The sequence below is a fragment of the Anas platyrhynchos genome, chromosome 37, assembly GCF_047663525.1.
Source record: "Anas platyrhynchos isolate ZD024472 breed Pekin duck chromosome 37, IASCAAS_PekinDuck_T2T, whole genome shotgun sequence".
Taxonomy (NCBI): Eukaryota; Metazoa; Chordata; class Aves; order Anseriformes; family Anatidae; genus Anas; species Anas platyrhynchos.
In genome coordinates, this window is record NC_092625.1 from 2304365 (window position 1) to 2328787 (window position 24423).

Sequence of the window (24423 nt, forward strand, 5' to 3'; positions counted from 1 at the left end):
TCCTATTCGAGCCCACTGAGTAATCAGTGCAACTCACTTGCTCCATGTAGCATCAGTTGCATGATGCGTAGAGGGGACCCTTCCCTTGAACATCCAGCCTAGTACCGGCAATCGGGGTGCTAGGAGGAGCTGCACTTCAGTACCGACCACCTCCGAAGCAGATCGAACTCCTTCATATGCTGCCAATATCTCCTTTTCAGTTGGAGTATAGCGGGCCTCAGATCCTCCGTATCCCCGACTCCAAAACCCCAGGGGCCGACCTCGAGTTTCCCCAGGTTCTTTCTGACAGAGGCTCCAGGTGGGGCCGTTCTCCCCAGCTGCAGTGTAGAGCACATTCTTTACATCTGGTCCTGTTCGAACTGGCCCAAGGGCTACTGCATGGACTATTTCCTGCTTGATTTGTTCAAAGGCTTGTCCTTGCTCAGGGCCCCATTCAGACTCATTCTTCTAGTAACTGGTTGTACAGTAAACCACAACAACTGGGTAAAGGAGATGGCTGCCTGTCACTGTCTCACAATGGGACAAGAAAAGCTCCAGGGACACCTCAAGCAAGTGCGGGGGGAGCAGGGAGGGGAAAGAAAATGATGCCTTGGGCTGGGCAGCTGATCTCAGCCAGGCTCCTGGGACAGAGGCAGTTCCCGGCAAGCTGGCAGCTCCGCAGAGACAGCTCTGCCCAGGAGCAGCTCCTCTGCACATTGCAGCAGGGCTAGGGACACTGCCTGCAGGGGGCAATGGAAGAGAAGACAGACAGAGATTAAAAGCTTTCTGAACTTGGAATGCAATTTAGAGTTCATTGTGGGAGGAACCTTGACACCCACTCACACGGTAAGTCTCCTGCTGCAGGGCAATAGGGATGCAGTGTACAGACAGATGCCCTAAATTTGCACTTCCCAGAAATTATGGATCTACTCGGAGCTTCAGCTCACCCTCAGCATGTTTTCAAGAGGACTTTTCGTAAGTATGATCGAGGCAGCCTTTCCTGCTTGACTCTGTGCTTCCCTTGTAGCTGCACTTTCAGTTTTCACTCTTTTGTCTTGATGGGAACCAAAATAGAGCTGAGAGGTTTAGAAAAGGGGCCGAGGCTCCTACACCGCCATCCTGAGGACAACAAAGAATATTGGGAGAAGCCTTCACCCCTCACCAACCTGGAAATAACACCAGCATCACCTTCCCAGTTTCATCAGGGCTCGTCTGACCTGCTGTTTAGTGCCTGCAAGCATGAAGCCGGCCCTGTGCAGTGCCCTGTCCCGGGGAGGTACCTGCAGGGCAGAGCTGAATATGCAGCACGTAGGATGGGGTCTGGGAGCTTCGACAGGGAGCTGAGATGGTGGCAGGGAAACAGATCCTGGCAGGGACAGCGCCAGGCAGCAGCATGGGTGGGCAGTGGGAAGGAACTAGTGTCAGAACTGCTGGGAAGGGGGGAATTTAGCTGCTGCCTGTCACCCACCTCCTGCAGTACAGCCCCCTTGCTCTGAGCAAGCCCCCAGCTCTCCTCTCCCAGCCAAAAAAGCCTCTGCTCTCACAGCTGGGGCTTCCAGGGCAGGAGCAGCCCCAGCTCCAGCACAGCAGAGGTGCCTCTCTCCTGATACATGCTCTCAGAGAAGTCAGGCTTGTTGTGCTTAGTGCCTCTTTTGCTTTGGCATGTTTTCTCTTCATTGTGCTGTCCTATGTGCAGATCTTCAGGGCCGTGCTCAGGATCCCCTCGCAGCAGGGACGGCACAAAGCCTTTTCCACGTGCCTCCCTCACCTGGTTGTTGTCTCCCTCTTTATCAGTAGCATTGTGTTTGCAAACCCAAAGCCCCCCTCCACCTCCTGCCCATCCCAAGATCTGGTGGTGTCATTTCTGTACTCAGTGGTGCCTCCAGCACTGAACCCTCTCATCTACAGCATAAGGAACCAAGAGATCAGGGATGGCATTAGGCAAGTGATGCCATAGACATTTTTGTAAGAGCTAAAGCTGCCCATCTGTCCCCAGCAATTGTTCCCTGCAAATGCCACACTGTGCCAGAGCTTCATTTAATCACTGTATTACTGTTTTATTTCTCCTTATCATTTTCCCACATAAATGATTGGATTTGTCTCACTACATCTGAGGAATGGACCTGCTCCTTTGCACCTGGAAGCCATGGAAAAGTCTGTCTAACATGGGCTCAGACCTGTCTTTTTGTCCCATCTCTGTAGTAAAATGGGCTCCCTTGTGTGCATTGATCTGGGTTCTTCTTCCAAAGGTGGTGCCAAAACTAGTGAGACCCCAAAAAAGCCTTTTTATCCTTCTATTTGGGAGCACAAAACTCATTGTCTCGTCATGACCTGCTAGACACAGGTTTGGATTTAGGATTGATGTGATGGTTACTAGTGGCAGTGGATATGGTGAGTGCCACTGGGGGACATATCCAGGATTTCCCCAAATGGCATGGAAGACACCTGTCCATCAGGAGGACACTATGGGAAAAGAGGGAATCTGCAGGGGACACGTGCCTCAGGTGGGCAGTGAATGGCTCTCCACGTAGTGAGAGACCACTCCAGGTGTGCTCACTTCTAGGAATATCACTTGATCCAGGTATCCACAGGCAAGTGGCGACCCAGCAGAGGGATGGGAGGCTGGAGAGGGATTCACATCACTCTCATTGGTGTATCGCTGCCTGGATCGAGAGGCATGTCTGGAATATCTAATGCCCTCGGTAAGGCTCCAAAGTCCCTCCAAGCACTTTTCACCTCCAGAGAGCCCTGGTGGGCTCTGTGAGCAGTAGTGGTACCCACCTGGCTAGGTCAGCTTCCCAGCCTGAAGAGTACAGCCAGTGTAGGTTCACCGCAGGGTCCTTCTGCTGTCCAGAGGGTGCTGCATGGCACAGGCTACTCACAGCTCCAGATCACCACCCTCAGAACATTTATGAGTGCATTTTTGAAGAAGATCGAGGCACCGTGTACCTGAAAGGCAAGGAGAGAGCGCTTTTTGTTTTCTACTGCTGGCTGGTGAGGGGAGAATTTTGAGATGGGAACTCTCAATTCCGAACAAGGTACTGAAACTCCAGACCTCTTCCACAGAGAGGTGAAAAAAATCTGGAAGTATCCCAAGAAGACACCCAAGCTTTAGAGAACCTATAAAAACTTTCCAGGTTTAGCAGGGTTGCTCTCACCTGCTGCATAACTCCTGCATAAACAGCAATGTTCCTGCGCCATGCCCTGCTCCTAGGGGTGTCTGCAGGGCAGAGCTGAGCACACAGAGGGTGGGATGGGGTCTGGGAGCACAGGCAGGGAGCAAACGTGGGCACAGAGACACAGCTCCCAGCAGGGGCAGCTCCAGGGAGTGGGAAGGAGCAGCTCCCAGAAATGCTGGGGTATTGGGACTGAGGCACCTCCCTGTCATCCTCTGCAGTCCAAACACCATCCCTGGAGCAAACCCTGGTCTTATTCTGCTCGTTGATTTGTTGTCATGCAGACCGCTCGTGCTGGTTGTTTTCTCAACTCCTCAATTGTTACTTCTTCTTCCACCTTGTCTTGTACGTTATCTTGCATACTAGCTACTTTATTTCTGTGTCTAGCAGATTCCACCGGCTTCCAAACTGACCTCCCATAATTCCCCCTTTTTGTGTTTCTATGAGCCAAGCCCATTGCACTGATCGTAAAATCTTTTTCTTGTAAGCATTGAAATAGGCATGGTACAACTAACAGAATCACAATTACCAAAATCAGCACTACAAGTGCTCCTCTTATAAATTCTCCCAACCATCCACCTATTCCCAGGCTTTGCAACCGTGATTCCAACCCCCACGTGCTAGTTGTTAATTTGTCTGTGAGCTCCTTGAGTTTGGATAATTGTTGGTGAATCAACTGAGAACGGTCATTTAAGTTCATACAACACATTCTGTTCACACAACATGTCCTGCCATGAGGACAAATATCATTCTGAGGGGCCACCGTAATCACCAACCTATTCTCAGCCCTCCCATACATCGGACAGACCCTAGTGGAATGGGCCTGAGGAGGATGCTCGGTAGACAACCCAACCCTAACCCGATTCTTCGCCATCCACTTCCTGCTACCCTTCCTTAATCGCAGGAATTACCCTAGTCCACTTAACCTTCCTACACGAATCAGGCTCAAACAACCCCCTAGGCATTGTATCAGACTGCGACAAAATCCCATTCCACCCGTACTTCTCCTTTAAAGACATCCTAGGGTTTATCCTCATGCTCACCCCCTTAATAGCACTAGCCCTATTCTTGCCGAACCTTCTAGGGGACCCAGAAAACTTCACCCCAGCGAACTGTTCGTCCAATTCATCACACTCATGACCTTGTGCTAACAATAGGAAATCTATTGTGGCCCTATTCTGCAGCTTTGCATGTCTAACAGAGTCAGTGTCGGTTAATAATGCACTCAATGCCGCAGAGGTTGCATTGGTTTGCTTAGCCAGCCAGCATCCTGATTTGTTAAGCGTTGTTAGCGCTTGAGCAGCAGCAACACCAGGCACGGAAAACGAAGTAGTGATAATTTTATCAGCTTGCCAGAAATCGAGATTGTCTTTGCAATTCTCCTGATAATGCTTAACAGATTGTTAGCATGTCTGTGGTGTTATGTAATATTTAGTATCTGTTATAAATGAGGTCTCAACTCAATCTGAATTTTCTAATATTATAAAACAAATATTTCTAAAAGGTATAGAAGGCAAGTAAACAGCGCTGGGTGTGCAGGGAGTCTACGCTCCACCAACACACACACACGAACATCAAACATTCTAAATATACAGAACATTGCTTTACATACTAAACCTGAGTATGCCTAGACATACGTACAATCAGAAAAGGTAACAAACAATCCTCCAAGTTCCATGACTTACTAAATCGACTACGCCTATACATTTGCACACTCAGAAAAGGTAACAAACAATCCTTTACATTCCATGACTTAACAGTCTCCATTTTCCACTCCTTTTCTTGATTACATACAAGTCTCCATTTTCCATTCCTTTTGAACAATATGTCTCGCTTTAAGTTGTCAAGCAACTCGGTCTTCGGGCCTTATGTATCCCATTCTTCCCAGATCGAAGAAAAGCATATCCATCTCCTTTTCAAGACCAATAGGGCCTGGGTCAAAAGGCACGTCCAGGTCACCAGGGGGAGCAACAGCAAAAGCTTGCAATGGCTGTGGCAGCAGAGGGGCCCATGGCGTAGCAGTCGGATCAGTAAAGGAGCCCACAGCTCCCTCACTGTCTGGCAAACCACACGTTTCTGACTGTGGTCCCACAGGGCTCTTTAAGGCCTCAGAGACTGCTCGCCAGGTGCCGAGTAATCCCACTGCAACCTTGTTGGTTTTAGTTGCAGAGTCCCACATCTTGACCTCAGTTTGGTCCCATATTTCAGGCTCATAAACTGTCCAATTGTTAATAAGGAGAATGAGCTGTAAGGTTACCAGAACATCTTGGTTTCTAAGGACGTATGATTCCCCATAATGCGCAGCTGCTTACCAGCGAGGGGCAGTTGTGTGCCGGGTCCGCTTCTCTCAGCTCGAGCTTCTCTCCAGCTCTGGTGCGCACATTTCCAGCGACTTTCTGTATGAGCTTCTCTGAGCAGTTTGCTGAGTCTGGCCGAACCTATCTTCATGAGGCAATCAAAATGCCTGTTCCGTCCTGGTCTCCATTCTGCTAGCCTGTTCCTCTTCATTCTTTCTTTCTTCTTCTTTATTGATGACATAACTTCATTACATTGCGTTGCCTTTTTTATCTTGAGGGCAGGCTCCCCTCTTATACCCTTCACCCCACAGCAGTTCTTTTCAAAAACAACTTTTCATTGGTCAAACAACTTTGCAAGTAACCGCAACAGCAAAAACCCAGAAACTTCCCTGGCTTAAGGGCTGGAGAACAAGAAACTGGAGACTGCATGGAGTCTCCTGAATCACCCTTCTTTGTTCCCTCTAAACTCTTTTACATTCCTGATGGCCTCATCATTAAGAGTCTGATGTTATCATCAACCACGGGGGGGCTTGCCGACCCCCATGGCCACACTCCCAAATCTCCCCCTGCTTTATTAATATCAACCATCTTCTCGACATGGATTACTACTCCATATATAACACACATTATGGGGAATCATACATCCTTAGGAACAAAGACTGTCCTGGTAGCCTTACAGCTTATTCTCCTTATTAACAATCCTTATTAACAAGTTTATGATCCTGAAACATGGAACCAAATTGATGTCAAGGTGTGGGACTCTGCAAATAAAAATGACAAGGTTGCAGTGGGAATCTCTGAGGCCTTAAAGAGCCCTGTGGGACCACAGTCAGAAACGTGTGGCTTGCCAGATAGTGAAGGAGCTGCGGGCTCCTTTACTGATCCGACTGCCACACCACGGGCCCCTCTGCTGCTACAGCCATCGAAGGCCTTTGCTGTTACGCCCATGGTGACCTGGACGTGCCTTTTGACCTCATTGGCCTTGAAAAGGAGATGGATATGCTTTTCTTCAATCTGGGAAGAACGGGATACATAAGGCCCGAAGACCGAGTTGCTTGACAACTTAAAGTAAGACATATTGTTCAAAAGGAAAGGAAGTTGGAGACTGTTAAGTCATGGAACTTAAAGGATTGTTTGCTATCTTTCCCGATTGCACGTATGTATAGAAGTAGTTGGGTTTAGTATGTAAAGCAATGTTCTGTATATTTAGGATGTTTGATGTTCGTGTGTGTGTGTTGGTGGAGCGTAGACTCCCCGCACACCCAGTGCTTTTACTTGCCTTCTATAAATATTCCTTTTATAAATATTACTAAATTCAGATTGAGCTGAGACTTCATTTATAACAAGCTGTACCCCAAGGCTTCCCTTGGGAGCTGTTTGTCATGGGAAGAAGTGGCGCCGTTATCCCATTGTCCCATCCCCGTTATCCCATTGTCCCATCCCCATTATCCCATTGTCCCTTCCCCGTTATCCCCCCTCCTTTTTTCTCTTCCCCTTCTTCCCCCCCCCCCTCCTCCCGCTCACCCTTTCCTTCTCTGCCCCCCCTTTTGCATCTCCTCCTTTTCCCTGCCCCTCCCCTTTTTTCTCCCCCCCAGTTCTCTTCTTTCTCCCCCTTTTTTTCTCCCTGGTGGCCCCTGACTTTTGGGGGGGGGGGGGTAAAACGTGGGAGGGGGGGGCAAAAATACGGGGGTGGTCGCAGAAAGAGGGGGGATTGCATAAAGGGGGGGGCGCCCCCTCCCCATGGGGGTGGGGGGGAGGGGTTAGAGGGGGAAGCTGCCCCATGGCTGCCCCGCAGCCAGCCCTGACCCCGCCCCCATCACGCCCTTTGACCAATGGGAGCTGAGCCCCCCACACTCTCGACCAATAGGGAGCCGCGCTGTGGAGGGGGCAGAGATTGCACCAAACGCTTGGGTGCAACCACGTGGGGAGATCTGGGGCTAATTTAAAGGATTTTGGTGCAAGGTGGGGGGGGGGAGGCTGGAGGGCAGTACAAGGAGGGGGTGGGTGTTCCGGGGGGGGGGATTTGGGCATAATTTAAGAGATTTTGGACAATCTGAGGAAAGGGGAAAGTTGGGGAGGGTTTGGAGGCTCGGGGGCATATTTGGGGACAATTTAAGGGATTTTGGGCAATCTGAGGGCAGGGGTGAATTTGGGAACAGGCTGGGGGGGGGGGAGGTTCAACCCCCACAGGGAGATTTGGGGACAGTTTAAGGGATTTAGGGCAATATGGAGACAGAGGAGGAATACGGGGAAGAGAAGGGGTCTCCACAAGGAGATCTGGGGACAATTTAAAGGATTTGGGGCAATCTGAGGAAAGGTGAAATTTGGGGAGGGTTTGGGGGCTTTGGGGGCAGATTTGGGGACAATTTAAGGGATTTGGGGCATTATGGGGACAGAGTAGGAATATGGGGAAGGGATGGGGGCCCCAAGGAGATATGCAGCTAATTTAAGGGATTTGGGGCAATTTGGGAGGGGCACGGGAATTTGGGGCTAAACTGGGGTGTTTTGGGGTTCCAGGGGGAGATTTGGGCCTAATTTAAGGGATTTGGGACAATTTGGGGTGTGTGTGCGGATTTGGGGATAAACTGTGGGGTTTGGGGGCTCCAGGGGGAGATTTGGGGCCAATTCTGGGGATTTGGGGCAATCCAGGTGTGTGTGGGAGGAGGGGAACCCCTTCCCCCCTCCCCCTCCGGCCATTTGTCCTCCTCCCCCCCCCCATTTGTCACCCTCGGGTGTCCGGGGGGGGGAGGGGCTGCCCTTCCTCTCTCTCCACCCCCCACCCCCCCATCCCCCCCCCGCGTGGGAGCAGCCGCACGCGTCCGTTCCCACCCCTCCTCCCCCGCCCCCTCCCCTCCCCCCTCCGGCGGGTGCCGGGCACGAGCGGGATCAAAGGGGAGGGGGGGAGGGGCTGCCAGTGCCTCCCAGTGCTCCCAGGACGTCCCAGTTCCCCTCCCCAGTGTCCCCAGTGCTCCCAGTGTCCCCTCCCAGTACATCCCAGTGCTCCCAGTACCTCCCAGTTCCCCTCCTCAATGTTCTCAGTACTTCCCAGTGCCCCCAGTTCCTCCCCCATTGCTCTCAGTGTTCCCAGTATGGATTCCCAGTGTCCCACAGTTCCCCTCCTTGGTGTTCCCAGTATTCCTAGTGCAGGTTCCCAGTGTTCCCAGTGCAGATTCCCAGTGATCCCAATGCCCCCCAGTGCTCCCAGTAACCCCACTACCACTCCCCAGTTCTCCCAGTGCCCCCCACTACCCCTCCCCTGTGCTCTCAGTGCAGGTTCCCAGTTCTCCCAGTGCCCCCCAGTTCCCTGCTCCAGTGTCCCCAGTGCCCCCACTATCAGTTCCCAGTGCTCCCAGTCCCCCCCAGTGCTCCTAGTACAGGCTCCCAGTTCCCCCCTTCCCCTTCCCATTTCTCCCAGTACAGGCTCCCAGTCCACCCCCACCCCTCCCCCCGCCCCGCCTCTCCCCCGCCCCGCCCCCTCCCCCATAAAGCCCCCCTGGGACCCGGCCCTGCTCCCACCCGCAGCCGCCCCGAGCCATGAGCAGCACAGCCCCGCCGCCCGCCGCCAGGAAGGTAACGGACCAGTTTGGACCAGTTTGGACCAGTTCAGAATGGTTCAGACCGGTCTGGCCCAGTTGGGGATTTGGTTCAGTCTGGGGTTTGGTCTGGTTTGGGTTTGGCCCAATTGGGATTTGTCCCAGTTTGGGTTTGGCCCAGTTTAGGGTTTGACCCAGTTTGGGGGCTGGTCTGGTTTTGGGTTTGTCCCAGTTAGGACTTCGCCCAGTTTGGCCCAGGTGGGACTCAGCCTGGTTCCGCCCCATTTTACCCAGTCAGGACGTGGCCCAGTTTGTCCTGGTTCAGCCCAGTTTGGCCCGGTTTGACCCCATTCAACCCAGTTCAGCCCCATTTGTGCCAATCTGACTCCCCCCAGTCCCTCCTGGTCCTTCCCAGTCTGTCCCAGCTCAACCCAGTCTGTTCCAATTTCACACTCCCAGTCCTCCCCAGTCCATCCCAGTTCAGCCCAGTTTGTTCCATTTCAGCCCCTCCCAGTCCCTCCCAGTTCAACCCACTATTTTCCAATTTCACCCTCCCAGTCCCCTCCCACTCCCCCCCAGCCCCTCCCAGTCCCTCCCAGTGCTCCCAGTCCCTCCCAGTGCTCCCAGTTTGCCCCCTCCTGCCCTGCAGCTCCCGAAGCCGCAGGTGGAGCAGCGGCGCCGCGCCCGCCTCAACCACAGCCTCGAGCGGCTCCGGCTGCTGCTGCTTGCAGCCACCCGTGACCAGGTGAGGCCCTGTTGCGACTATTGGGACTATCGCGGCTCTATCACGGCCCTATTGGGACTATCGCGGCTCTATCACGGCCCTATTGCGACTATTGTGGCTCTGTCATGGCCCTATTGCGACTATCGTGGCTCTATTGTGGCTCACATGGCCCTTGTCACAGTTCTATCATGATTATCACAATTATCATGACTATCATGATGCTATCACAATGATCATCGCCCTATCATGGTCCTATTGTGACTATCATGGCTCACGCGGCTGTCATGGCTCCTGTCACAGTTCTATTGTGAGTATCACGACACTATCATGACTATCATGACTGTATCACAACTATTGCAGCCCTATCGTGATGATTGCAGCTCTGTTGTGGCTCTGTCATGGCTCTTCTCACAGTTCTGACTATCACGACTCTATCGTGGCTATCACGACTCTATCATGACTATTTGGGCTGTGTTAGGGCTCTATTGTGACTGCCACAGCTCTGTCATGGTTCTGTTGCAATGCTATCACGACCCTATCACGGCTCTATCATGATCCTATCACGACTAACGCAGCTCTATCACAACCCCATAATGACCTTCAGGGCTCTCTCATGCTACTATCATGACAGTTCTAGCTCCGTTGTGTCTGTCACGGCTCTATCCAGTCTCGGTCACAGCTCTGTCACGATTTATTGCCACTGTCACAACTGTCGGGGGGCTCTGTCACAACTGTTGTGGCCCTATCGCAATCATTGGCTCCACTGCAACTCTGTCATGACGATTCGGGCTCTGTCGCGATAGTCCACAGCCGTTCAGCTGCGGCAGTTTTGTCTCCGCGCCCCACCCCCTGCATCATGGCGGCTCTGTCGCGATTGGCGCCACCTTGTGGCTGTCGCGATTGCTGCCGTCTCACCTAGCGCCCCTGTGGCTCGGTCACAATTATCACGGCGACCCTGCAGCTGTTGGGGCGCTATCAGGGCTCTATCGCAGGGGCTTTCCAGACATTATTGGGGTGGTATCAGGGGGTTGTTGAGACAATTATTGGGGTGCTACTGGGACACAATTGGGATGCTATCGCAATTCTATTGGGGCACTAATAGGGTGTTTTGGGGACGCTATCGGGGCCCTATCGGGGCACTATCACGATTCTATCAGGGCATTTTTGAGGTGCTTGTAGGGTGTTATGGGGATACTGTCAGGGCACTAACAGAGTGCTCTTGGGGTCACTATCAGGGCATTATCGGGGGCTATTGAGACGTTGTGTCACGACATGCTGGCAGCAGCTGCCGTTGGGGTGACGTCTCCGTGTGTGTGTGCCCCCCCTCCCGCACCACCCCCTCTCTCTTCCCCCTCCCCCACCCCCAACCCCTCCCCCCAGCGCCTCCGAAACCCCAAGGCGGAGAAGGCCGAGATCCTACAGAAAACGGTGCAGTTCCTGCGGGCCCAGCCCCAAGCAGGTGCGTGCCTCAATTTCCCCCAAAACCCACCCCAAATCCCCTCCTGGGGAGGGGGGGGGGGACGGGACCCCCCTCCCCATGGGGGATTACCTCTTTCTTGTGGGAGAAATCCCCCGCCATGGGGGGTTACCCCCTGCCATGGGGGATAATCCCCCTGTAGCTGCTCCGGGCCCCCCAAAATGGCCGAAGGGGACCACTCAATCCCCTCGGCGGCCATCTTCACGGGGGTCCCCGGGGGGGGTGGAGGTGGTCACTGTGTCCCTCTCTGGTGCAGACCCCCCGGGGACGGAGGAGCTCTTCCTGCGGCACTACCGCAGCGGCTACCAGGAGTGCCTGGCCCGCGCTGCCCGCTTCCTGCAGGCCGCAGCTGCTGCCGAGCCCCCGCTGACCGGGCCCAGGACCCCCAGCTCGTTGTCGCCGCCTGCTGCCGACACCCCCGGACCCTCCGCGCTGTGGGCCCGGCCTGGTTGCCGCGGGTACGGGCCCGGCCATCACTGCCATGGGCCGACTCCCAGGCCTGACTGTGCCAGTTGCCATGGAAACAGCACAGGTTGCCTAGGCAACCCCTCTTGTTGCCTTGGCAATCGCGCAGGTTGCCATGGAGATGGCTCCAGGTGCCCTAGTTACCATGGTTACTGGCCTGGTTTCAGGCCTAGTTTGCAGCCAAGCACGGGGCCTACTCCTAGGCCTGACTGTGCCAGTTGCCATGGCAACAGCACAGGTTGCCTGGGTGACCACCCTTGTTGCCCCGGCAATGGTGTGGGTTGCCATGGAGACGGCTCCAGGTGCCCTAGTAACCATGGTTACGGGCCTAGTTTGAGGCCTAGTTCAGGGCCTACTTTTGGGCCTAATGTGAGGCCTAGTTCGGGGTCCCACCACAGCCCTGTCGCTGGCCCTGTCGGCAGCCCCGAGGACTCATGGCGGCGCTGCACCAAGGAGGGCCGGGGTGCGAGCACTGGGGAACTGCCAGGGCCCCACCATGTCTGGAGGCCGTGGCCCTGAGGCTGGGCACCAGGGGCTCCACAGGCCCTGGGTGCCGGCCTGGGGGGGGAAGGGTTTGGGGGGTACTGGGAGGACTGGGGATTTTAACTGGTATACTGGGAGGAAGGCCCTTTTTAACTGGTGTACTGGGAGAAAGACCACTTTGCCGCTGGTATACTAGGAGACAGGAGTGTTTTAACTAGTATACTGGGAGGAGAAGGCTTTATGACTTGGGGCGCACAGAGGGGGTTACTGGGAGAGCAGATGGCCCTTAACTGGTATACTGGGAAGAAGGGAGCTTTTCCTTTGTATACTAGGAGGATAGTGGGTCCTAACTGGTATACTGGGAGAGGAGGGCAGGTTCAAACTGGTATGCTGGGAGCATGGGGAGGTTTACTGGGGGGGAGCTGGGTTTCCACCAGTAAACCGGGAGGACTGGTGGGGGGGGGGGGCTTCCTCGGCTCTGGAGCTGTCCCAGTTTCCCGTAGTTCGTTCCAGTCCTTCCAGTATCCTCAAATTCAAGGGTTCTGCTCCAAAACGCAGTCACTGGGGGCTAGTTTTGTGGTGAAAAGGGGGAATTTGGGGGTCCTTTAAACCCTTGTTTCCCAGTACAGGTGGAGCCTAAATGGGGGGGGGGGGGAGGGCAGCGGGGAAATACCGTTTTTAAAAATTTGTAATAACTTTTTTTTTTTCCCAATTTTCTGCTTTGTGTCCCTCTCCCCTGTGTTTCTAAAAAAAAAAAAAAAAAAAAAAAAAAAAAAGCAGAATTTAAACTCAAAAAGTGTCGCGTCTCTGTGTGTGTGGGGGCGCTCTCTCTCTCTCTCTCTCTCCTCTATGGTTCCGGCCGTTCGCGCCGCACCTCTCTCGCTCGCTTCCGCGTGGCCGCGGCAGCCAATGGGAGGCGGCGCTCGCCGGGAGCGGGCCAATGGGAGCGGGGGGTGCGGGGCCTCGGGCACTCGGGCGGTGGCGGCGGCGGGAGGTGAGGGGGCGCCCACGTGGGGCTGGGTGGGGGGGGCCTGGGGGGGGCTCTATGGGGTTGTCCCTGTAAGGGGGGGGGGGAACCCTATAAGAGGGTCTTTATGGGAGGGCCCCATAAATGGGGGGGCGCCCACGTGGGGCTGGGGGAGTTCTATGGGGGAGGGGTCCTTTTGGGGGGGTCCCTTATGGGGGAATAATTGGGGGGGGTCCCGGGGGGGAGCATAATGGGGGGGGGGTCACCATGGGGGGGGGGTCTCCCTACAGGAGGAATAATGGGGGTCGTCTTTGTGGGGGGTCCATATGGAGGGATAATGGGAGGGGTCCTAATTCGAGGGTAATAATGGGGGGGGGGGGGTGTCCCTTTCGGGACCTTCCCATCACCCCCCCCCTCTCTCCCCCCCCCCTCCAGGACCACCGACCCCATGGAGCCCCCCCGCGCCTCCCCTCCCCCCCCACCTCCCCCTTCCCCCCCCCCCACCCCCTCGATCCCCCCCTCGTCACCCTGGGTGGTGCCGTGGGAGGGGGCGGGGGGGGACCCCCTGCGGGTGCTCGGGGGGGTGGCGGCCCCCCTGGTGCTGCGGGGGGAGGGGCAGCGGCTGCTGGGGGAGCTGGGGCGCTGCCGGCCCCTCCCCCACCTGCGGCACCTCAAAAGGGTGCGGGGGGGACCCGGGGGGGCCGCGGTGCTGCTGGGCCTGGAGGAGGAGCTGAGGGGGCTGGGGGGGGCAGGTGAGGAAAGGGGGGGTGGGGAAGGGGGAAAAAAGGGGGGGGGAGGGGGTGGGGGTGGGCTTTGGGGGCATGGGGGGGGAGGGGGGACATTGGGGAGGGACTTGGGGACACTGGGGGGAGGGGGACAAGGGGGGTGGGGGAGCATTGGGGGGGAGGGGGGACATGGGGGGGCTTTGGGGGCATGGGGGGGACATGGGGGGGTATTGGGGGCATTGCAGGGGGAGGGGGGACATGGGGGGGACTTGGGGACACTGGGGGTGGAGGGGGGCTCATGGGGGGTGGGGGGGGCATGGGGTGGGCATTGGGTACATGGGGGGGGGTTGGGGACATGGAGAGGGCAGTGGGGGGGCGTTGGGGGGGAATGGGGGAGTTCTGGGGTCACTGGGGACACAGAGGGGGGGCACTGGGGTCGGGGGGGGGACATGGGGACACGGTGGGGGGGTGTCTTGGGGCCGCTGGGGCCAGCAGGACTCAGGGCTGGGGATGCTGCAGGTGACGAGGACGCCGCTGGCAGCGGGGCGGCCGCCGGGGACACCCCCGACCCCGAAACTGCCACCACAGCCAGCGACAGCCCCACGGAGCGGGAACCCTTGGGTGCCACCAACGTCACCGCGACCTCTGTGACCACCCATATCCCCGAGGACCCGGGACCTTTGGGTGCCACCAGGACCACCGATGTCCCCGGGGCCCCAACACCCTTGGGTGCCACCAGGACCTTTACAGCCACCGATGTCCCCAAGCACCCAGGACCTTTGGGTGCCACCGAGGTCCCCATAGCCACTGATGTCCCTGAGGCTCCTGCACCCATGGGTGCCACCACGGCCACCGATGTCCCCACGGACCTGACACCTTTGGGTGCCACTGAGGTCCCCATGGACCCAGCACCCTTGGGTGCCACCAGGACATCTGCAGCCACCACTGTCCCCAAGGCTCCTGCACCCATGGGTGCCACCGATGTCCCCATGGCCACTGATGTCCCCAAGGACCCAACACCCTTGGGTGCAACCAGGACCACCACAACCACTGATGTTCCCAAGGCTCCTGCACCCATGGGTGCCACTGTGGCCACCAACATCCCCATGGACCCAGCACCCATGGGTGCCACCACAGCCCCAGCACCCTTGGGTGCCTCCCATCCCTCCCCCTCCCCTCTCCTCCTCTTCCCCCCTGACCCCCTGTGTCCCCCCCCTCCCCTGCCCCCATTATCCGTCCTGCTGGGCCCGGGGGTGTCCCCACGAGGGCTGGGCCCCCCCTTCCGCGTCCTTGTCCCCTCCCGAGCACCCCGGGGTGCCCCGGAGGTGGCGGCAGCGACGGCAGCAGGGCTGTGGCCGTGGGTGTCCCGCGGGGGGGGGGGCACCCAAGGGGGTGACCAGGAGGTGGGTGTCACCATCACCGCGGGGGACACCCTGGGCATGGCAGCGGCGGTGGCGGCAGCGCGGGAAGGGGCTCGGGGGGGCCAAATCCCAGCGGGGGGGGGCCGTGGTGGCACCCGGGGACAACGGGGCAGGGGGGGGGCACCCAAGGGTGGTGGCGGCAGCACACGACCGGCGCCGGGGGGGGCACCCATTGGCACATGCCACCATGGAGCTGCTGGCGGCGGTGGCCAGGGGGCAATTAGAGGGGGGGGATAATAAGGGGGGGGGGGACTTTTTTGGGGAGGAGGGGGGCTATTTGTGCCGGGGGTGGGACGTGTACCTCACGCGGGAGCCCTGCGTGCTGTGCGCCATGGCCTTGGTGCACGCCCGTGCCCGGCGGGTGCTGTTCGGGGTGGGGGCACCCCAGGGTGCTCTCAGCACCCGCTACGGCCTCCACGGGCGGCGCCGCCTCAACCACCGCTACCGGGTGCTGGGGGGGGTGGGGGGGCTGTGGCTGGGGGGAGGGCACACACACACCCTGCAGGACCTCAGGGCCTCCACCCCCCCCAAAAAAAAAAAAAAATGGGGAGACCCCCCCTCCCCTCCCTCCAGGAACCCCTCCTCCCCAGTGCTCCCCCCCCCCCCCAAAAAAAAAAATCAGGGAGAACCCCCACAGGAGCCCCCCCCTCAATCTCCCCCCCCAAAGAACTGTCCCCTCCAATGGACCCCCTCCCCTTGGACCTCCCCTCTAATTCTCCTCCCCATTCCGAACCCCCGCCTTCCTAATTCTCCCCCCCAAAACTGAATCCCCTCCCCCCCTCAATGTATCCCTCCCTGCCCCTCCCCATGTGCAACCCCCCCCCCCCCCCAACAAAAAAACAACTGGGGGCAGGAGGTTGTTATTGGGGGGGGGCATCCCCATTTGTGGGGGGGCTGATCATTGGGACCCCCATTTTTTTTGGGGGGGGGGGCAAAAATAAACACAAAGCCACAAACAGTGCTCAGCTTTATTGGGGGGGGGGCTGTAATGAAGGAGGGGGCCCTTAATGGAGGGGGGGGGGGCGTTGGGGGGTCTGTGATTAAAGGGGGGGGCCTTAAGTGGGGGGCTATAATTAAGGGGGGATCTATAATAAAGTGTATGGGGCGGGCTGCAATCAAGGGGGGGGGGGCTCTAATAAAGCAGGAGGAGGCTGAAATTAAGAAGGGGCCCTTAATCAGTGGGGGGGGGGGCTGTAAGTAAGGGGGGGCTGTCATTAAGGGGGAAGGCTATAATTAAAGGGGGGGATGTGATTAAGGGGGTGCCCCCCCCGCCAGGCGCTGCAGCGCCCCCCCCCCGAAGCTGACCCACCCCCAGCCCTCAGCTGCCCCCAGGTCCGTGCCCTCCCCGGGGGGAGCATCCCAGGCCCCCCCACCCGGCGGCAGCTCCACCCGCAGCTGGGAGCAGCCCGCGGCCAGCGCCTCCTGTGGAGGGGAGCGTTATTTTAGGGGGGGGGGGGGGGGGGGGGCAATTTGGGTGCCCCCACCCCCCCAAAAAAATAAAATTCCCTGTGCCCCCCCCCCACCTTACCTGTGCCACGCCCTGCAGCAACAGCTCCGGCACGCCTTGTCCTGGGGGGGGGAAATTTGGGGGGGGGGTGGAGATTTTTTTTGGACGGGGGGGCTTTTGCGGGGGTGGGAGGGGGCCTGGGGGGGGGGTCTATGGGGTGGGGGGGTCAGCGGGGGGAGTCCTGTTTTTTTTGGGGGGTGGGGGTCTTGGGATTGGGGGTGATAGGTGGGGATTTTTTTTTGAGGGGGGTGCAGGGGAGGGGTTTGGGGGTACCTGGGGGGGGAAACTGGTGGGGGGGGAGGATATTTTTGGGAGGGGGGCGCCAGGACGGGGTGGGGTTTGGGGGTGGGGTGGGGTTCAGGAGGGGGTCCATGGGGTGGGGGGGTCCTGGGGGGGCTCTTTGGGGGGGGCATAGAGAGAGTCCCAGACACTGAGAAGGGGGGCACATGGAAGGGGGTCTCATGCGGGGGGGTTACGCGGTGGGGGGGGTCACACAGGAGGAGGGGGTCCCCGGGGGGGGGGGGGGGGGGGGGCACTCACCTCGCAGCGGGGGGGGCACCCAGAGCTCCTCCAGGCGCAGGTCCCGGCCCCGCCACGTGCTGAAGCCCCACGAGGCCACGGCGAAGCCCCCCAGGACCCCCCCTGGGGGGGGGCACGAAGCTGGGACCCGCCCCCAAAAAAATCTTGACCCCCCCTTCCCGAGGGGGGGGTCACGGAAGGGTCAGAGGTCATCGGGGGGGGGGGCACTCACCGGGTCCCTCGGCCGTGAGGATGACGGGGGGGGGCTGAGCCCCCAGCAGGTCCCGGAGCTGGGCTGGGGGGGGGGGCCCGTTATTGGGGGGGGCATTACTGAGGGGGGGCATGGGTTTCGGGGGGGATTTTGGGGGGTGGGGGGGGCTCATTGGGGGGTCGCTGAATATTGGGGTGCCCATTTTGGGGCAGTCCCTGATTACTGGGGGGGGGCATTGCTGGGGGACTCCCCTCTTTTTGGGCCACTTGGGGGGGGTCCCCATTTTTTGGGGGGGGGGTCCATGATTTGGGGGGGGGGGGGCTCAGGGGCGCTCACCCTCCTCAGGGGGGGGCTGCGGCCCAGGCTCCAGCGCCGCCCATTCCTGGAGAGAAAGGGCCCAAAGGGGGTGGGGGGGCATTGAGGGGGGGCCCCAAATTTAGGAGGGGTCCCCAAATTTTGGGGGGGGTCCCCGCTTTCCCCCCCCCGTACCCGGAGCATCCGGACGAGCTCGGGCCCGGTGCAGGCCCGGACCTCCCAGCCCATGGCGGCCGCCGGCCCGGCATGCACCGCGGCGGGAGGGGGAGGAGCCGCTCTGCCCGCCCTCGGGACTCTATGGTCGGTGACGTCACGGACAGTCCTCCCTTCTTGAGCCGGCCACGTGACCCCCGGGGCGGTGAGGGGGCGTGGTCAGGAGCGAGGGGGCGTGGTCAGAGGCAAAGGGGGCGTGGTGACGTCGCCCAAGGGGGCGGGGCCATCGTTGCCGTGGCAACGCGCGGCCTAGCGCGGGGCGTGGAGCCTGAGGCAGGCCCGGGGGGGGGGGGGGGGGGGGGGGGGGGGGGGGCGGAGATTTGGGGGGGGGTCTTGGGGTTGGCGGCGCCTAAATTTTGGGGAGGGGGGGGGCACAGGGGTTGGGGGGGCACAGCATGAAGATGAGGACCCCCTCAGGCACGGGGGAGGGGGTTTGGGAACGGGGGGGGGGGGTCCTAAAGGTGGGGGGGGTCCTAAATTTTGGGGAGGGGGGGGTCACAAGGGTGAGGGGGGGTCCCCGTTTACACCCTGTGCGCCCACCCAGGCTGGGGAGTGGGGATTTGGCGAGGGTCTGGAGGGGGGTCCAAAGGTTGGAGGTGGTCCTAAATGTGGGGGGAGGGTCCCAAGTTTGAAGGGGGGGGGGGGGTCCCATTTTCACCCTGTGTCCCCCCCCCCCAGATCAGGAGGGGGAGTTGGGGAGGGCTTGGGGGAAGGATGTGGGGGGGTCCCAAGGGTTTGGGGGGGATCCCTGGGGCTTGGGGGGGGTCCTAAAAGTTGAGGGGGGGGCCTAAGGTTTGGGGGGGGCCCATGTTCACCTCGTGCCCCCCACCCCCAGGCCCCGATGATTCCCCTGGGGGCCCTGGTGCCTGCGCGGTTCCTGATACTGACGGCCCACCTGGTGGCCCTGGGCATGGCTGCCGGGGCGAGGGTAAGGGATAACCCCCCCCCCCCCAATAAAACAGCTCCCCCCCACCCCAATAAGTACCCCCCCCCCCCATGAAAATTAATGGGTTTTTATCCAGCTTTAATTAATCGCCCGCAGGACACCCACGTCCGCGCCTCGCTGCCCCTCGAGTTCTCAGTGGAGGAGTACACGCGCGTCGACACCGAGTGAGTCAGGGCGGGACCCCCAAAATGGGGGCCTGACCCCCCCCCCCAAAAACCCTGGCCCCCCCCCATGGGGATCCCAACACCTCCATGGAGACTCCAACACCTTCACGTGGTCCCTGACCCCCCCCCAAAGACCCCCCTCCCCATGAGGACCCCAGTACCCCTAAAGGGATTCTGACACCCCCCAAAAACCTTCTGTGTCCCCCCCCAAAACCCCATGTACACCCCCAAAAAAACCCATGCCCCCCAAAAAAGACAGTCTCCAAAAACCTCCATGCTCTCCCCAAACCCTGTGCCCCCCCAAATCCCCATGTATCCCCAAAGAAATCCATGCCCCTCCCAAAACCCCTCTGTAACCCCCCCAAAAAACATATCTCCCCCAAACCCCTGTACCCCTCTAAAAGAAAGCATTTCCCCTCAAAAACCTCATTTACCCCCCCAAAAAAAAACAGGTAACCCCCCCAAAAAACTCTGTGCCCCCCCCTGAATAAACCCTGTGTCCACCCCAAAAACCCTGTACTCACCCCAAAAAAAACCCATGTACTTTACCAAAACTCTCCCCCCCACCCCCAAAGAAAACAACACGGCCTCCATCCCCCCCCAGGCTGCTGTGCGCCCTGGGGTTGGCTGCGGTGCTGCTGGCCATCGAGTTTGGGGGTTTCTTTATGGGGGTGTCCATGTTCCACCGCGGGCAGGGGCTGTTCTGTATCCTGCACCCCGGGGGGGGCAAAAAATTGGGGGGGGGAACCAAAAAATGGGGGGGTCTCAAGAAATGGGGGGAAGGAAATAATGAGGGAGATGGTGGGGACAATAAGGGGGAAACGTGAAGTTTGGGGAGGGGTAAAATATGGGGCGGGCATAAAAAACGGGGGGGCTTGAAAAATGGGGGGGGGGGGATACCAAAATGGGGGGGACCCTAAAACATTGGAGGGGGGAGAATTGGGGGGGGACCCCTAAATATGGGGGGCACCCCACAGCCTATGGGCTCCCAAACCAACTTAGGGGGGACGTCCCAAAGTGGGGTGAGGAATGAGGCGGGGGGTCCCCAAAATCCCCGGGGGGGTCCCCAAAATCCGAGTTGTTCTCCTTGACCCCCCCCCAGCGGTGGGGGCCCACGCAGCGGCCTCCATCACCCTGGGCCTGGCCCTGATGGACAGCTGGGACCTGGGGGGCTTCTGGCTGCTCCTGGGGCTCTGCAGGTGGGTGAAACAAGCCGGAAGGGGGGGGCCTAAGATTGGGGATCCCCCCCCAAAAAAAAAAAATAACCCCCCCCTTTTCCCCATTTTCTCCCCTTTCCATCCAGTGCCCCCCCTGCCATCACCGAGCTGCTGCTGCTCCCAGCCGCGCTGGGCCGCAGGGAGAAGCTGTGAGCAGAGGGGGAGCCGGGGGGGGTTGCAAAAAATTAGGGGGGGGGGGGGGCGTGATTTGGGGAGCGGGGATCCCCGTGGTGCCCGCCCCCCACCCTCCGGCCAGGTCCCCATAAAGGCGCCTGGAACCACGCCCCCCGCCGCATGGCCACGCCCACCTCCCACTGGAGCCACGCCCACCGCTCGTCACCGCCCACCCCCACAGCGCCGCGACTTTATGCAAATACAGCCGCGTGGTGCACACTGGGAGAACGGCGCAGGGGGGTTTCTCGCCGTTTTAACCCCCCGCCCGACCGCGTTTCTCCACTCTAAGCAGCCCCGCCCGTTGCGGGAGCTCCGGTTTGTCGGTATCGGTGTTAAAAAAAAATAAAGTTGGGTTGTCGCTGTTTCGTCAATGAGAGTCGCGCAGTGTCTGGGCCCCCACTCCCAAGCCGTTAGGTATCGTCAGTGCGGTACATCCTGACCTGCCCCGCTCCGGCGGGCAGTGCGTGATGAGCGGAGCGTGATGACGTGTGATTATAGTCACGTGGCGCGGGGCGTGCAACACCCCGTGGGCCCCCTCTGATGGCACGCGCTGCGGGGCAGGCGGGGGCACCGTGAAAGGGCGGGGAAAGGCGTTGGCATGCCATGCTATGCCATGGCATGGCGTGGCAGTGGGGGGTGCTCTGCTTTGGGGTCCTGAAGAGGATGTGGGGGTGTTCCAGGGCGCTGTTTGTTGGTTTTAAGTTTTTTTTTTTTTCATAGGTATTGGAGGGGGTTGGGAGGGGTTCCTGGGGGGTGTTTTGGGGCGTTCTTGGGAAATTCGGGGTCTAAGGCGCTGTTTTGAGGCTATAGGGAGGTCTTGGAGACTGTTTTGGGAGTTCGGGGGGGCTAAGGGGGGTGTTCAGGGGATTCTGGGGGGGGGGGGGAGGGAGGTCCTGGAGGTGGTTTTGGGGTCTACCGAGGGGATTTTGGTGTCTGAGGGGAGCGAAAGAGGGAGAATTTGGGGTCTGGGGGGTCTTCTGGGGCTGCCTGAGTGGGATTTAGGGGGTGCAAAAACGTTGGGGGGGGTGGGCACAGGAAGACTTTTGGGGTACCTCTGCTCCCCTGTCCCAGGATGGCCTACAAGGAGAACGTGAACCCCGGCTTGTACGGCCTGCTTAAGGTACCCCCCGCCCCCCCCCAAATAAAAACCCTCCTTTTTGGGGTGCCCCAAACCCCCTTCCAATTCCCCCCTTTTATTTTTCCCCAGCAGAATGGGGCCCCCGCCCCCCCCGCAGCCCAGCGGGTGCCCCTCAAGGACCCCGCCACCACGGGGACCCCCTCCGATGCCCTCCTGCTGCAGAGAGCCACCGGCCGGCCTCCCCCCGTGCCAGGTATTGGGGTGAAAAGAGGGGAAATTGGGTTAAAAAGGGATGGGGGGGGTCCACAATGTGACTCCCCCTTCCCTCCCCTCCCCCAGCAGCAGGACGCGTCCCTGTGGAGCCCAACACCTTGGTGGCCCCCCAGTACCTGCTGGTAATTCGGGGGGGTCCCAGGGTGGTGGGTGGACACTGGGGGGGGAGGCTGGGTGACAGGGGGATACTGGGGGGCCACTGGAGCTGGGGAGGTGCTGAGGTGACAGCCGCGCAGCAAGCCGCCAGCCTCTAGCGTTGGAGGAAGAAAACGCAAGAAGTAAGAGTTGTGGCGATGCCTGAGGCGGTGCCGTTCACCTGCTTCTCGATCTAACTTGGGAAACAACGCCCCGAAAACCAACCCAAACCCAAACCAGAGGCAAAGCAACCACGCCCCGCAGGAGAAAAGCTCTGGGCTGCAGACTTCGGGAGAGGGGAACAAAGCCTGCAGCACATCGCTGGTCCTACAGCAGCACTGCTTGTCCAGTAGGAACCTCCGTTCTGGTCACCGACCCTAGGCGATCCCAAAACTAACAGCTGGGCACTCAAGCTATTTGGTAAGATAGTGTCGATGTGAAAGAAAAAAAAATAATCCCCTTTTCAGGCAGAAGCCAGCTTCGGTTTCAGAAGAGTACAGGCCATGGAGCTTGGATCAGTTCACAGGGGAGAGAAGACAGCGCAGGGAGAGGACAGCCAAGTCCAGCAGGAGCTGAGGCCTTTCTGAGCAGAGGCCACAGCCCTCACAGCTCCCCCCCAGCCTCCTCAGGTGTGCAGCAAGCAGCTGACCCATCAGGTTTCCCCCTGATAACCTTCCCCACTAACAGCAGCACCTTCACTTGCAGCAACCCACAGCAGTGATGAACGCTGTCCTCCTCCTCCTCCTCTCCAGAAGATGCTCCGCGTGCAGCCCCAGAGACCACGCTCCCAGGGCCGTGTTTGCCTCCAGTGAGTACGTGTATGCGATTTCTTGTCAAGAGACCGTGCCATGCGCTATGCAGATGACAAGAGACTAGCTAGGAGCACCGAGAGCCCAACCCGTTCCACACACACCTCATGAAGTTGAGCTGAGGCTTTTCAATACAGGGAGAATAACGTAGTCAACCCTGTGTTCCTGCAGTCAGGTGAAGAGGAAGGTTCATCTGGGAAGAATATTTAGTCCAAAACAAAAACCAAACCCTTAAACGGAAGGCATCTTCCTATATGTATCGCAGTCAGTATCACGGTTTAGAGGAACTCAAAATCCTTCCGAGAGCCCTTTGAGTCTCACTTATGGGGACTTGGGCTCCGTATGACATGAAACTGCACTGTCTGCATCAGGATAAGAAATAGTTTAAGTCATTAAAGCTATTCAGGATACACACCATTCACTTAATGCCACTGATACCTGATTTCATACCTCACTGCTTGTCGTTTCTGGTCTGTAAAATCCAGTGCTCTGGTAGATGGGAATTCCTATCCCTAGAATAGGAAATACTGTTTTCCAAATACACCTTTCCCCCTGTGCCTCCAGAACAGAGAAATGGCAGCAACTGTCTTTAAAAGCAGAAACCTGCAGCTATGAAACCTACTTGACCTCCAAGGCTTTTGGCTGTGTAGACATTACCTCCCTTACAAATACCTGAACAGGCTACAAGGGAACAGACGGTGAACACAGATGAGATGTGGATCACTCAGTCCCCCTTTCATGACACAGCGTAAGATGGATTTATTCCCAAGAGACTTGTCTAGCAAGGCTGAAGACTCAAAATTGTCCATCGCGTAAGGTCCAAAGCAGCATTTGTAGTACTTCACCAGCAGCACAGCTTTATTTGGGTAAGAGCACCTGTAACTTTTGCACAATTACCAGAACTGAGTCTGGAGAAAGCCAGCTTAAGTAGACACCTACCTGCAACTCTTAGCAAAAGTTACAGCTTGTTGGAAGAGGCTCCAGGAAAGGAAGAGGAGAAACTGCATAGCTCAAGTTTAAGTCTTGTCCCCAAGAAGGGGGTTGGGCAAGGTTAGAAGAGGGGAAAAAACAAAAATAAAAACAAAAACAGCAAAAAGCCATGAACACAGCATTTCTCAAGTCAACAGAGAATGTGATAATAAAAAAAGGCCCACCATTTCCCAGTTTAAGAAAGCACACGGCCAAAATTAGTGTCTGCTATTTGCAGATGGAACCAAACAGGAAAACAAAGGCAATGCCTTACTACAGGTATTCCACAAGTAAACTTAAAAAGTGGGGCAAAACCCAAATCCGGGGAAGACAGATGGAACACCAAATCTCTCATTCTCAACCTGTATTTTATCCTGGACAAGTGAGAACTGAAATCCTTCAGGTTCCTTCAGATCTCTACAGGATCATCCAAGGCCCTACATTGGACACAGCAGTCTAAAGATGCAGAAAAGGCCACTGCCTGAATATTCATCAGTACCAAGAGAAGTTAGGTATCCCATGATATTGCAAGGCTAAGTAGGAACCTAGCTGCATCTTTAAGCAACTCTGTCGGATTTGGCCCCAGGTCCAAGCCACTCAACCCCCTGCGCCCCGATCTGCGCTACTGTAAAAGGAAAAATAATAC

At 58.1% G+C, this 24423-nt stretch overlaps 4 protein-coding genes and 1 non-coding gene across 11 annotated transcripts; 4 read left to right on the forward strand and 1 right to left on the reverse strand.

Annotated features, from left to right (window-relative positions):
* Positions 1-395: 395 nt before the first annotated feature.
* LOC113841370 (uncharacterized) lies at positions 396-12516 on the forward strand. Of its 3 annotated transcripts, none has more exons than XM_027448039.3 (4): positions 451-954; positions 9635-9730; positions 11090-11168; positions 11443-12516. In XM_027448039.3, exons 1-4 carry the CDS (start codon positions 934-936, stop codon positions 12168-12170), a joined length of 924 nt encoding a protein of 307 aa, XP_027303840.3. In that variant the 5' UTR covers positions 451-933; the 3' UTR covers positions 12171-12516. The 3 variants fall into 3 exon arrangements, with proteins under 3 accessions (XP_071888386.1, XP_027303840.3, XP_027303839.3); XM_027448038.3 differs by lacking the exon at positions 451-954 and adding an exon at positions 8912-9022; XM_072032285.1 differs by lacking the exon at positions 9635-9730 and having other exon boundaries at positions 396-954.
* Positions 12517-12999: 483 nt separating this feature from the next.
* Positions 13000-15582, forward strand: LOC140001127 (uncharacterized). Its single transcript, XM_072032311.1, has 2 exons — positions 13000-13128; positions 14346-15582. Exons 1-2 carry the CDS (start codon positions 13044-13046, stop codon positions 15482-15484), a joined length of 1224 nt encoding a protein of 407 aa, XP_071888412.1. The 5' UTR covers positions 13000-13043; the 3' UTR covers positions 15485-15582.
* A 496-nt stretch (positions 15583-16078) lies between these two features.
* Positions 16079-18130, reverse strand: LOC140001128 (thialysine N-epsilon-acetyltransferase-like). Of its 3 annotated transcripts, none has more exons than XM_072032315.1 (6): positions 17974-18128; positions 17821-17866; positions 17506-17568; positions 17295-17414; positions 16776-16816; positions 16217-16669 (listed from the first exon to the last, which is right to left on the reverse strand). In XM_072032315.1, the coding sequence occupies exons 1-6, from the start codon at positions 18025-18027 to the stop codon at positions 16499-16501; spliced, it is 495 nt and encodes a 164-aa protein (XP_071888416.1). In that variant the 5' UTR covers positions 18028-18128; the 3' UTR covers positions 16217-16498. The 3 variants fall into 3 exon arrangements, with proteins under 3 accessions (XP_071888415.1, XP_071888416.1, XP_071888414.1); XM_072032313.1 differs by having other exon boundaries at positions 16223-16669; positions 17295-17396; XM_072032314.1 differs by lacking the exon at positions 17295-17414 and having other exon boundaries at positions 16079-16669; positions 17974-18130.
* Positions 18131-18143: 13 nt separating this feature from the next.
* Positions 18144-20884, forward strand: LOC113841365 (transmembrane protein 107-like). 3 transcript variants are annotated; one of them, XM_072032318.1, is made up of 6 exons: positions 18144-18285; positions 18848-18940; positions 19055-19122; positions 19727-19827; positions 20225-20321; positions 20426-20884. In XM_072032318.1, the coding sequence occupies exons 2-6, from the start codon at positions 18854-18856 to the stop codon at positions 20490-20492; spliced, it is 420 nt and encodes a 139-aa protein (XP_071888419.1). In that variant the 5' UTR covers positions 18144-18285; positions 18848-18853; the 3' UTR covers positions 20493-20884. The 3 variants fall into 3 exon arrangements, with proteins under 3 accessions (XP_071888419.1, XP_071888421.1, XP_071888420.1); XM_072032320.1 differs by lacking the exon at positions 18144-18285 and adding an exon at positions 18329-18350; XM_072032319.1 differs by lacking the exon at positions 18144-18285 and adding an exon at positions 18388-18429.
* Positions 20885-20930: 46 nt separating this feature from the next.
* On the forward strand, positions 20931-21055 carry LOC113841372 (U8 small nucleolar RNA). Its single transcript, XR_003493927.3, has one exon. It is a non-coding gene; the product is annotated as a U8 small nucleolar RNA (small nucleolar RNA).
* Positions 21056-24423: the final 3368 nt, after the last annotated feature.